General features: G+C 39.8%; 1 protein-coding gene across 1 annotated transcript; it reads left to right on the plus strand.

Moving 5' to 3' along the window:
* Nucleotides 1-724: 724 nt before the first annotated feature.
* hyal4 (hyaluronidase 4) lies at nt 725-12,506 on the plus strand (the record flags this gene model as incomplete). The annotated part of the gene is made up of 6 exons (XM_083893759.1): nt 725-1,681; nt 2,713-2,802; nt 4,624-5,078; nt 9,992-10,862; nt 11,451-11,540; nt 12,177-12,506. 6 exons carry the CDS (start codon nt 725-727, stop codon nt 12,504-12,506), a joined length of 2,793 nt encoding a protein of 930 aa, XP_083749885.1.
* Nucleotides 12,507-14,266: the final 1,760 nt, after the last annotated feature.

A 14,266-nucleotide genomic window follows, 5' to 3' on the forward strand; every position in this document is an offset into this window, starting at 1 on the left:
TGTCCGCCTGTGTCTGCCCTCTGATTGGATGTTTGCTTCGACCAGCTGAGTATGCCATGCAGAGACGCGGCAAACACTGAACCTCACTGAGACATTTGGCAGGAAAGCCTGTCATTGTGGCCTGAGGCTTCAGCTCTGGTCAGAGGAAGGCTAGCTGTGGACAGCCTGTACAGCTGAAAATGATCCTTCCAATTCCTGGGTGTCAACTGACTTCCTCACAGTGACCTCTGACCCTGGAGAGCCATGGGAATTAGGCCAGAGCTGAGTTTCAAAGTTCAAATATACTTAAATATCTAGTTAAAACATGTTATGTATATAGATAATAGACACTGTTGTTGCTGCTTCTCAGTTTACTTTTTACACCCATTTGACCTTCGATTGAAATGTGTTTAACATAATGACATAAATCCAACACTGTCTGCTGTCTGTGGAGAACAAACTAGTAAATACAACTGACTAGTTCATTGCTTTAACTTAAAATATTTAAAAGAAACAGACCAGGCCAATATGTGATTTGACCAGGAACATGTACCTAATTTCACTGGTGGATGTTGATCAATTATCCAATTTCCAAGGTTAAGAACCTTCTAGGGATATTAGCATCTTGTTCTTTGTATTCAAATGAATTATCCTATCTATCTAAAATAAAACAGTTTCCCTCCTTCTATCCTCTGTGTTCCCTTCTTCAGGATGATTAGCAGCTGCTCCTTCTGAAAAACCCAGGATGCCTATGGTGTCAGTGGGCGGAGCATCCTCCTCCCACCATGTTGTACCCGTTGCTCTCACCTGCTCATGGCTGCTTCTGCTCTTCCACACCGTCTTTGGTCAGAAACCTGCCAAGCTGCCCTTGATCAGCAGGAAGCCCTTCATCGCCGCGTGGAATGCTCCACTGGACATGTGCACCATCAAGTACAATATAACCACCAATCTTGACCATCTATTCCACATCCATGGGAGCCCACGTGCCGATTGGACAGGCCAGAATGTCACCATCTTCTATGCCAACCGTCTGGGCTACTACCCTCACTACACTCCGCAGGGAACCCCCGTTCATGGTGGACTGCCGCAGAACTGCAGCCTGGACCTGCACCTGTTGAAGGCCTTCCAGGACATCAACCACTTCATCCCTGCAGAAGACTTCCGTGGCCTCGCTGTCATTGACTGGGAGTTCTGGAGGCCTCAGTGGAGCCGTAACTGGCACAAGAAGGACATCTACCGCCAAAAGTCAAGGGAATTGACAGCCAAGGCGTATGTGAATGTGACAGCGGCGCAGGTGGAGGAGCTGGCGCGGCGTCGGTTTGAGAAAAGTGCCAAAGCCTTCATGCAGAGGACTGTTCAGCTAGGAACGCGCCTTCGCCCTAATGGTCTCTGGGGTTTCTACCTCTACCCTGACTGCCACAACTACAACCTGCATGACCAGAACTACACAGGCTTCTGCCCCCTGCTGGAAAGCCTCAGGAACGATGAGCTGGTGTGGTTGTGGAACAGCAGCACAGCACTTTTTCCGTCTGTGGCGATCAGGAAAAGTCACACCAACAGCATCAGCAACCTGCACTTCTCCCAGCACAGGATCAGGGAGTCGCTCCGCATTGCCTCGCTGACCTCAAAGGAGTACGACCTCCCCACCTACGTGTATCTGAGGCTGGGATACAGAGACGAGGCCCTGGCCTTCCTCACCACAGTAAGCCCACAACTACTTAGTGCTTTGATTGATATAAGTCACATGACACCATACCTTTCCTTTCATTTAACTAAAACTTAAGGGGGCTTTTTTTCATTTAACTGTAGAAATTAGCCACATGCATCTAATATAAAGATTATTTTAAGAAAATTATATGATTTCTATAAATATCTCAAATCTGTACTTCAGTTTGAAACAATCTGTTTGCACACACAACATTGTTTCTGAAGTGACTCACTGCCATCTCCTGGTGATCCAGAGAAATGCAACTCAGGAGTCACAAATACAAATTTGCCATAAACTCCTCTCTCTTCATCACTGTCAATACAACCAGAGATTTTCTCATTCAAAGAATTAGGAATAAGCTTGGAAATAGTATCAACCAGGTGGAACATCTTTGAAAATAAAACCACAAGCACTGTTGTGTTTTAATATTTAAATGTGTAATAGTCTTTTAGCTAAACATTTAGTTTTCTTTCATATGATAAGTAATAAGTAAATTCAGAGAGTCCCTCTCATTTGAACTGAACAGGTATTTACTAATTTGTGTCTTTTTCTTATTTTCGGTGGTCACATTAAATGCATTTTTTTTATCTTTATTTTTTGTGTCATTATAAGTCTTCTTATTTAATAAAATGTCTTATGCTGGATGCAATCTGAGCATAAGTATGTTATCACACATTTAATCCAGCGACAGTGGCTGGAGAATTATGGAGACGTTTGTCCCTGTATTTGTGACATTCTCTGGAATATTTATTATCTGAGAGAAGTTCCTCAAATATGAGGCTCTAAATGGTGACTTTCACTAAGGAATAAAGTACAACTCAAAGCTGTAAATAAATTCCTTTTAAGTATGAGCCTGAAATAACATAGAAGTAAACAAAAGCATGGTACTAAATTGAGCTGTTGTTGATTTGACAGTCATGTTGTTTGCAAAATAGAACAGTGTATGATGATAGCATCTGCTAAGTTTTAATATCTAATGTGTGTTAGTTAAGAGTAACGATGAGATGTGATGTGTGTACCTGTAGAAAGACTTGATCCACACCATCGGAGAAAGTGCTGCTCTGGGTGCTGCAGGTTTCGTCATCTGGGGCGACCTGAACTTGACCTCCTCCAGGGTAAGGTGACCTTTGCTTGAGCTGAAATTTGCCTGGGTCACAGACGAAGTCATGTCCCTCCTGCTCAGGGCTCACTGAAAAAGAAAAAGAATTAGTTAAAGGCTGTGCTTGTTGTTTTGGAATGAGATGTGTTGTCAACTTTTTTGTACATCTCAGTCAGACTGTGTACTTTACTTTCCAGTGAAAAACAATCTTTCCTCAAGTTCCTAAATTTGTGCTAGCCTCCAGACAAAACAACACTGTAAACACTCAGACAATAGAATGTTGACATCATGTGGTCGTTGTGTGCTGTGAAACCACTTCCGGCATTTTCTTTAAAAAAAAAGTTTGATGCATATTTTTATGGCCTGGCATTTGAGTGTCGGAAGGAGTTAATCTAAAGTTGACAGTGAGACCCACAAGGTTCTCATGGTACTTTGTGATCTGACTCACAATCTTATCTGCTGTCAAGCTTAATCTGGAATATATCTGATGTTCACTGTCATCAGACACAGGTATTTTAAAGCTGCTGATGTCAACAATGTCATCATCTGGTTTCTGCTTGTTACTGCATCACCTCATAAACACATTTGACAAAAGAGGTGATGATTTACTGAGAAACAGTCTAACCTCACATGCAGAGCTTTGTGGAATTTCCACTCCTCCTGACAACATAAAAGTGTTACTGGATAATACATTTCGCCTATTGTCAGAACCTGTTTTCAGATGTGCACTGAAGTTTGGACATTTTCTGGCAATTCCTGCTAGTTCTCCAGTCTGCATATTGTCTGAGTGAGTGTACATGAAAATGAAACTGTGGAGGATCCAAAGAGTGTCCTGCCTCTTGCATGATTGATCCAGGGCACCATCCCCTCACCGGGATCCTCTGTAGATTCTCCTGCTGCTGTGAATGTGTCTCTGCCAGACAGCTATTCAATAGACATTATCCAAATATCTGGGAAAGTTCTCAGTCATCCAGGTGATAGTTTCAGAAGTGAAGAGTCTTTTGGATGAGAGGTAAAAAGCCTTTAAATTAACTCAAGCAAGCAAGTCCAGTTGTCTACACTCTTAGAAATAAGGGTTCCTAAAGGGTCCTTCTACAAGGGCTGAGGTTCTACCTTGCCCAACTTCTAACCATTATGATCCAGAGAACCCTATAAAACCCCTTTCCCGAATAAAGGGTTTTAAAATGTTCTTGGTGGAACCCTCCCAAAGAGCTCCAGGTGGAACCTTTATAAAAAGGTTCTACCTGGAGCCAAAAAGGGTTCTCCTATGAGGAAAAGACAAATAACCTTATATGATTCTACTTAGCACTTTTTTTTTTCTAAGAGTGTACAGTGAACTACTGATTAGGGGTGTAACGGTTCACCAAAACCACATTCGGTTCAAACTTGGACACACGGTTCGGTTTAAACCTCGGTTTTTAAAAACATACTGAAAAACCTTTTTGAAAACTTCCCAAAAAAATGTCTGGATTTTATTAGACGATTGTTGCATTGCAATATCAAGAACATGGACATTACTAGTATAAAACTTCTCATTAGACCAAAATAAACACTTCTGTTGATCTCTTAACTATCCAGAAATACACAAACATTTTGTCTACATTGTCTAAATAAATAAAATTTCTTCAGAAAGAGTTTCTGAACCGAAGTCTTTTGAACCGAGGTTTATGGTTCAGAACCAAGTCCCAAACTTTCTAGATCAGTGCAGGCTGTCAAGAAAAAAAGAGTTAATCATGTATTTTATAAATTATTTCACTGACAGCAGCTGAAATCATTACTGGAGTGAACTATTTTCTCATCATTAAAATAATACAAATAATTGGCTTTGTTTCCACAGTCAAACTGCAGCAAAGTGAAAGCCTTCCTGAGCCACCGCCTGGGTCAGTACATCATCAATGTGACAAGAGCCGCTGAGGTCTGCAGCGACTTCCTGTGCCAGGGGAACGGCCGTTGCGTCCGCCGGGACGCCCGTGCCCCCCATTACCTCCACTTGAGCAGGAGCAGCTACCACATCCGTCCCGCCGGCAACGGGGACTTTGCTGTGACCGGGTGGCACTCCCAACACGAGCTGCAGCTGCTGACCGAGAGGTTTCACTGCCACTGCTACGAAGGCCACGAGGGCGAAAGCTGCGACAGCGTGAACATCGTGAAGGAGGACGACGATGAGCTGTGGAGGGAGGGGGAGGACTACGAGCAGGAGAGGAAGAGGACAGAGTGGGAGTACGAGCAGGGTGAACAGCGGCACGCAGGCGAGAGTGCCGCCAACAAAACGGCCTTTAGCCTTTACGTGATGTTGATCATGCTGCTGTTGAACTTATCTCTAGCAAAAACAGTTGTATGACGTACTCTTCGTGACTCACGGAGTCATTTTCCAACATGCTGTGTGTGTAGAATTGAACACTTGATGTACAGTAGCTGTTTGACTGAGTGTAACACAGCAGCAGCATCTTCTTATTTTGTTGTCAGTATTTGTGTGAACTGGATCACTGCCTGTGTGGTTTAACATTATACGTCTGGTCTTGTTCAGAGGGATCTTTGCAGCAGTGCAGGCTGTTCTCAGATGACTCACGAAAATATGAACTCATGAATATTACTTCAACTGATGTCGCAAACATTAGCTCCTCTGGTGAACAGATTGCGAAATCCGGCCCACAGAGAACCACTATGGAGTCATTTATTCTCAATTTAATTTTGTAGCACTTTTGAAGCTTAAGGACAAGTGTTTTTTTTGACAAATAAGGATACAGAACAAAAAAACACATGCCCTAATCCCCCTCAAAAATGAATAATCGAGCAGCACTGAGGTCAAACAGTAGATTGATGTAAATAAAACTACAGTACATACTAAATAATAAGCAACTATAGGGAATGTTATCATAACTATATATCCAGTTAATGCCATTTAATGCTGATCTCACTGAGCATGAGGCAGTTCTACAAAGTCCTGATGTTAGGAGCCTGGCTGACCACGATGAGGTTAAACGGCTGTAACTTTAAACTATTATTTACCATAGCGATGAGGAAGTGATATCAGTCTTTGACTGTGAAAAAGCAAATAAGTGTAGCCTGCTTTTGAATATGTAAAAAAAAGTGTTTGTTCAAAACTCACCTTGCTGCTGAATGGAAGGGAAACTTTTTTTTTAAATGATTGGTGGTTATTGTAGAATGAATGTGTTTGACAGTAACAAATTGTTATCCTTTGTTATGCGTGTGATGGCACTTTATATTAGACCATGCTGATAAGAGTTCAAACTGGTGTAGAATTGAAAAAGGTGTTAACCTGTGGCCTGAGTCAGGTTTAGCAATAAAGAACATTTTACTTGATGATGAGCTGAGGATCAGAGCGTAGAGATCACGCTTTTTTTATCTGAAATAAACTCAAGAGGCAGCTGGAGTTTCCACAGTTGTAATCAAACCACATTGGTTCAGATCAGTCACAAAAGAGGAACTACTGACAGTTACGGTCATGTCTTGGGTATAGTGACAACAAGTAATTTCTAAAATCCTCTTCACTTAACTTAAGTTATACATACCAAAGGCAAAGGGACAAAAGCATCAGACTGAAGGGATTGATTCACTAACTGACATACTACCTGCACAGTTCTTTATGACAATGTTTGCCAATTATGTTCAGGAACAAATGGACTCAAGCTTTAATAACAACAATGGCAGCTTGTGAAGAGGGGATCATAGATGCTGCCATAGCAGTAATATAACAATTGGAGGGGATTTATTTACTAAAAAAAGAACAACAGAAAGCAACAAAGGCTTCACAATTATCCAAACAACCATGATGTGTCACCTCTCTTTTTCCAAATACATGGTTTTAGTGGGACAGGCTAACTTAAAAGCTTCAAAGCTTCATAATTGGACTCATAGTAGATCTACAAGTTTGCTTTTTAGAGGGAACCAACGGTGACACACTCACAATGTATGTAGAGAGACAATCACAATGATAAAAATTAAGTTTTGATATTTTTGAAGATTTAATTCTGATGGCATGAAACTTCTGAACAATAAGCTGTTGATCAACTTTGTACTGTTGCTTTCCCAATACTGAAACGCAGCTTGCCAGGAAGCACCACATGTTTGAGCCTGTTTTGGAAGCATCTTGTGCGCATTATGGGTGTTACTGATAAAAAAATATATATATAATTTATCTGTATCTTTCATTTTTATCGTCTGAAATGAGATGATGAGGTTTGCTTTTCAATGACTGCATCAAACTGTTACTGTTACAATATCTGAATTTGGAAAACTCAGATCAACAGGGTGTGTTTTTGGCTAACAAGCAGCTACTGTCTCTGAAGCTGATGAGCAGTACTGTAGATATGACGGAACACTGTACAGCGTGGAAAACATGGCACATACTGAATTTTAATACATGGTTCAGAGGCTCATAAAGCGTTAATGCCTACTTCTTAGAATACAGCAGTATAATATGTTGTCCAAATTCAACACAGAGCAGAAATGGGTGGAATTCTGATTTGGGTTGTGTTCATCGCAACTTAATACAGGTACTTTTAAGTTAAACATACATGTGTCATGAGTCTGTGTGACACTGGTTTTAAAGGAGTCAATGCTTTCATCTCAAAGAAGCCACGTTTAGGTCTAAACAGATAAACTTCTCTCATTATGGTCATTTTTTTTGTTTTTCCTCCGAAGATTGTAAAAAAGCAATATGCAAATAACTATGCAACACACATAAAATGTTACCTGAATGTAAATGCACTACAAATAAAGACTTTACTTCAGTATCCATGAATGTTTCTGTTGTTATTTATCAGCACGTGTAAAGACAGGAAGAGAAATTGGATCACCGCAAATTGGACAAATGCTAGTTCCAGGTCAGAACTAGGCCATCGGATCATCGCAACAACAAGACTCAGCAACATCATGAGTGGAAAACGCTTCACAAGAGCACCAGTGTGCTTTTCACAGCCAAAACAACAAGCCTGGAAACATTAATCACATCGCAACAGGTTTCTGTCCAAAACAAGAGGAAGAGGTGTGGACACAGAGATTAAAGTCTGCTTTGTCATCTATGATGACACATGAATAAACCCACATGTCAAAAAAGGAAGAAAAAAAAAACCAAGAAAAAACAGAGACATTTTCATCCTAAGACACTTCTTTGCCACTCCCTATATAATTATCCCCCAAATGTTTGAGAAAATGTTGTGAGAGTAAACCGTGTCAAATAATAAGGTCAGCTCGACTCAGCCATTAAAAACAAAAGACGTGTCATAACAAAAACGAACAAAGGTTGATCAATGAGTCAAAAATAAGCCATCAGTGAATAGGACAAACACACAAACTAAGAAATGTTTAGGTCAACTATATGACAAGACTACTGTCCCAGAGTGAGGCTGCAACAGATGGGTTATTATGTCACATACGAGTTTGGGCGGTTCAAGTTCTTCAGGTGACATTTGAAATGTTCCAATGCACACAGGCACAAGGATGGTTCAGGATAATGTCAGTCTTTGGGTGATCTTCAACTCACTACACACCAGAGAACGCCAGAATTATTTATTGGTTATAGTTCAGCCCTTTATACTATAGAGAAACATATTCTGCTGCAAGCGTCTGGATCTCACAGTGAATGGAGTCTTATTTCGTGGATCAAATATCTGTTTATTTCATTTTAAATCCAGCCATGACCTACGGTTCTGTTACATGTTTTACTTTTTTTTTTTTAAATATCTGAATCTAAGACTCAAATTTTAGTGATATTACATGTATGATATGGCTCTTGTCAGTCTCCTACGGGTAGGACACAGACACAGCCTATTTTGGGCTGCCTCCAGTTCTGTAATCGGTTCCAGAATTGGAAATTAAAAAGACCAAAGACATGAACATACGCAGTAAACAATATATACCAAATGTATGTCAAACCTTTATAATTATAGGGTACACTGTTGAAAAGGTTAGACAATTAGATTACATTATATTAGAAAGTATTTACGTATTTATTTAGACAATCATTTACTTAATTGTATTGATTTTGTGTTATTAGAAAGGTAATACTGAGGTTATAACTCTTAAGAATACTGAAGGACTTTGGGATGAGCCAGAAAGTTCTCAAGATGGTGTCAAAGGATTTGTCAGAAAGTGTGAAGTTACACAGTCCAAAATGGTTAATAGAGTGAGCAAAATCCAAAATCTAAACTATATCCAACAGGTGCAACTTATGGCATGTACTGTACTGATGCAGAGCATCAAAAAGAAAACTTAATCTCATCCACTGCACTCTCAATTTGAACCATTTGAACCGCTTCCTGCGTTTTAGACTCCCATGATCCACAGACAATGCCAACGAGAAATGATTTGTGCAAAGTGCACTTATACTGTTTGATTGTTAATTATGAAATTGTTTAACTGAAATTAATGACTGTGTAATTGAACTCCAATCTCTGTGTTCTGTTGTCACTGCCATTCTTTCTGAAACTGCTGTTTGTCGGCATTTGTAATTTACTGTTGCCGTTAAATGTGTTGTTGTTTGCGTTTGAGATTTATGTCTTGTTTTGTGTGTGCAGTCGGAGACAATTTCCCACATTCTCAACAAAGTTTAACCTCACCTAACCTAGCCCCCTAACTATAAGAGTCTGTGTTGAGAGTTATGTAATCAGCCAGTATGTGTATTCATGGAAATTAAAACGTGTCTTCAGTCTACAATTTGCAAGAAAAAGGGCTCAGATGACACCGAGCAGATGGCTATCTTTCAAAGTGTGAAAACTGGCATATGAGACAGCAAACACAAACAGAGAAGTTCAGAAAGAGTGATCATCCTTCACAGGCTCCTGAAGAGAGCAGCAGGTAAGAACTGCTGACATGCTGCAAGGTTTGTTGTTGATATTATTATTATTCTGCCTCTGGTCTGGTCATAAACAATGTAATATGATTTGTGTTGTGTAAATTACTGGCATATGACATGATGTTATTGGGACTAAATGATGGTTCCAGCTAATGATGTGATATTGAATCAACTACGAAAAAGATACATGATGAGATAAGAGGATGATAATATAATAATTTCTCGTGAATTTTAAGTATTTGCATGTGAAGAGGTGAGAAATTATGTTTAATATTTTGGTGCTCATTTTTATATGTCCTCTATTGGATTGAGCCTTATTTGTTTCTTTGTCCACAGTTGTCACAATGGCCACACCTCTCTTGTACTGCGTTGTCCTCTGTATCGTCAGTTCTACTGCCACCATCCATGCCCTACCGAATACTGAGCCACCGCTGATCCATGACCACCCCTTTGTGGTCATATGGAACGCCCCTACTGAGCAATGTGAACTGCTAGAAATCCCACTGGACACAAAAGCCTTCCAAGGAGTGACCACACCTTCTGCCAAGCCTGGTCAGTTCCTCACGATATTCTACGAGGACCACCTTGGCCTCTACCCCAAAGTCAACACCATAAAGCGCAAACTCTACAGAGGAGGAGTCCCCCAAAATGGCAACCTGACCGAGCATCTGACGAAGGTGCAAAGTCAAATAGATCGCTACATCTACCAAGATTCTTCTCCTGGGCTGGTTGTCATCGACTGGGAATCCTGGCGCCCCCTGTGGGACCAGAACTGGGGATCCAAACGTATTTATCAGAAACTGTCCATCTCACATGCACTGCAGATGTCCCCATTTTTATCATCAAAGCAAATTTCCAAACTGGCTAAGAACCAGTTCCAGCAAGCTGGCCGGAGCTTCATGGAGAAGACCATTAGCCTTGGCACTGATGAACGTCCGAGCCACCGCTGGGGCTTCTACCTGTTCCCTGATTGCTACAACTATGACTGGAAGAAGCCTGGCTATACAGGAGAGTGCTCCACAAAGGCCCAGAAGCAGAACAATCAGTTGATGTGGCTGTGGAAGCGTAGCACTGCCCTCTTCCCCTCAATCTACCTCCATCTCACGCTGAGGAACTCCCCCAAGGCTGCTCTTTATGTTCGCAACCGTGTTCAGGAGGCTATGAGGGTGGCGGCGCTGCCTAAACGTCCATTTACAGTACCAATCTATGTTTACTCCAGGCTGTTGTACAGACAACAGACCAAGGAGTTCCAGAGCTTGGTAAGACAATCTGATTCCTGTAATGTACACACGTTGTCTTCTTACATTTGAAAATGAAGTTGCCAGTGTTCTTCACTTCAGATGTTTTTAGGTTCTTCTGACATATACATCCACCCCAACACATATTTCTTTTAACAGACAAACCAAATTAACACTTCTAAAGAATAGATTCTTGAATATTGGTGGGAGGGCAAGGTAAGCACTGCAGAAGCAGGTGGATTCAAACATTTTAACAACGCAAGATAGGTTCAAAATGCAGGATATTTTTGGTATAATTGTTAAATTACTCCATAATAATTTAAATCAAGTAATTTACAAACAACTGTTTACAAGCCTTGGGATAATCTGGCCTGTGATGAGACATTGGACCTGTCCGTGGTAGCTTACATCATAAGCTTGTTTATGACATAAACAATGAAGAGTGAGGGGTTGGAGGGTCTCACCATGAGATGCCACTAATTCTTACCTACACCTGATTTTTAAATTTTGTTGTAGTTCATATACAATGCACTGACTGTCTTGTCTTAACTCAAGAAACTTCCTAGAACGTTTTTAAACGCTCAGTCTGAATAAGTTGTCATCTTTCAGAGAGACCTGGTGAGCACTGTGGGAGAGTCTGCAGCTTTGGGAGCTTCCGGGGTCATAATGTGGGGAGGAACCCAAGACTACAACAATAAGGTAACCACAGCTATGTAAAGTTCACTGCTGGTCCCTGTAATTTTTTTTATGCTGAAATACTATTGTGAATATGGAGCACATATAAGATAATATGCACTGTTTTTAGTTTCCTTTTTTCTGACTTTTTGTCAGACTGTAAGAAAATATTTTCTTGGCCACAGCAGAGAAACCAGATAGAAGGAAAGAAGGTTATGGTTACGATGCGTTTGTCACCACAATGAACTGCTGTGTAATTCATCAACGGGAAGATACTCAACCATGCTTTGAGCAAAGGAGAAACTATAAGTGCTATGTCACTGAATTATCTGTTATCGTTGTCGACGGATGTGTGAAAGAACTTTGTGTTTGAAATTCTTCTGTACGTTTTTTTCACTTGAGAAATAATTCTGCATGTCTTTAGCTATACACAAATACAGAATATTGCGATACTTTAACTTAAACTATTAACTTTTATTCTTTTCATTTCACCAGTGACACAGATGACTAAAAATCCATATTTATTCTATGTTTCTTTTATTTTTCTAATATGGGTCAGTGTTTTCATATCAACTCTCACCTGAAATGTATTAATCCTGTTTGGACTGTTCTTTCCATTCTAATAACGTCTAACGTGTAAACTTCACCCTCTTCCTTCAGGCTGCCTGTCAGTCTCTGTCTGAATACCTGACGTCGACCTTTAACCCTTACATCGTTAATGTGACAGCAGCAGCCATGCTCTGCAGCGAGGTCCTGTGTCAAGGGAAAGGCCGCTGTGTCAGAAAAAACTACAACTCCACAAACTACCTGCACCTGAATCCCACCTACTTCAAAATCCTACACACTGAGAGGAAGTACGTGGCCATTGGTTTGCCCTCCACCGCCGACCTTGACACCTGGGCTGAAAACTTCACTTGTCAATGCTACGCAGGATCAAGCTGTTCACCAAAACTGCTCAAGCCAAATGAAATTAAAATGATTTGGGTTTAAACTGGAACGAGAATAATTTCCCCTGCTGACCCACAGCAAGTTATGTCCTGAATGTGACACTAGTCTTTCGAAAGTGATACATAGTTAAAAAAGAACAAAAGGTGCTCGATAGTAAGACGTAAACAATTTTAAATCTGAAATTATTGACCACTCAATCAAGTCGCGATAATTTCTCATCGTTGAGGGATTTCGTCAAAAAAATTATTAAAAAAATATTGTCTTTTGGACTTTGTTGAAACTGTAACTATAACATGTGAGTGGACAATTAGTTGCAAGATAAACTAACATAACAAGTGAATAAGAAGAGAAAAAGTATAAAAACGTTTTTTCCACATAATTTTTTTGTGACATAGCAAAGAAAATAAGCATTTTGTACAAAACCAGAAATGTGACATGATAACAAAATAGCCTGCATTAAAAGCTTAGTAAAATCTTCACAAGACTGACATCAAAAGACCGAACCTGATGCCACAAGGAGGCTTAAGAGGATTTAGGCAACTCAGTAGTATTTTTGTCTATTATGGCTCTGTGAAAATATCCATAACAACAAAAATAGTGGCCTAGATACACATGATACGACACTGTCTGACTAAATCAGATAGTCAGCTGAAATATCTAGCAATCGGCTACTTTAATGTTCTTTTTCACATACTCTAGTTACTGTCCAATGTTGCTATCAAGCCTTTCTGAAGCTACGAAATGGTTGAATCAATTCATTTTATTTAATGAAAAGAGTTATCAAAATATCTGTTGCAATGGCTTTCATTATATTTGCAAAACTATCAAAATGAGCTGCTTGAGCAGGGATATCGACACATGATCAATTAAACACAGTAAGGCATTCACAGATCAAAGATAATGACAAATGCTAACTCTCAAAAATGAGCAAAATTTGCTCATTCATTAAAATGACCTACCTTATTACCAGATGTGGAGCTATGCATTTTTTTTTTTTACAATAAAATCACCATAATCCCCTCAAAGATAGGACAACATTCACAAATAGTCTCTATTCATATTTTATTACAACGTAAATTCAGAATGTATTTGGGTTCCTACTTCAGACTTAAATATTAAAACCCTGAAGTTAGAACAGTTTAACTGTGTTACTGTAAATTAGAGCTGCAACTAACGATTATTTTCGTAATCAATTAATCTGTCGATTATTTTCTCGATAAATCGATGAATCGTTTAGTTCATAAAATGTCATAAAATGTTAAAAACCGTTGATCAGTGTTTGTCAAACCTAGAAATGATGATGTTCTCAAATGTCTTGTTTTGTTCACAAACCAAAATGATTCAGTTTTAATGATTTCTTTGTTATGTGGAGCAAAGAAACCAAGCAAATATTTACATTTAAGAAGCTAAAACAATCAGAAATCTTGTTTTAATAATGAAAAAACCTTCAAACCGATTATCGATTATCAAAATAATTGGCGATTAATTTAGTAATTGATTAATAATCGATTCATCGATTAATCGTTTCAGCTCGACTGTAAATAATCCTAACTGTTGCCCCCTTTGAGTTGTCTGGTTGATGTTGTGTACAATTAATACAATCGATGGGGAATACCATTCTGTGATCCTGTTGGAATTCTACAATGACGGTAACATGCACATTTTGACTTGTCTAGGCGATTTACAAAACTCAGGTGCAGGTACTAGCAACATCAGTGATTGGATCCTTTCCCTGTAGGTGTGCCAGTGAGCTGGCGTGTACAGATCAAGACCTTGGCAATTGCACACCAAGATTACTTGCA

The sequence above is a fragment of the Microchirus variegatus genome, assembly GCF_963457635.1.
Source record: "Microchirus variegatus genome assembly, chromosome: 8".
NCBI lineage: Eukaryota > Metazoa > Chordata > Actinopteri > Pleuronectiformes > Soleidae > Microchirus > Microchirus variegatus.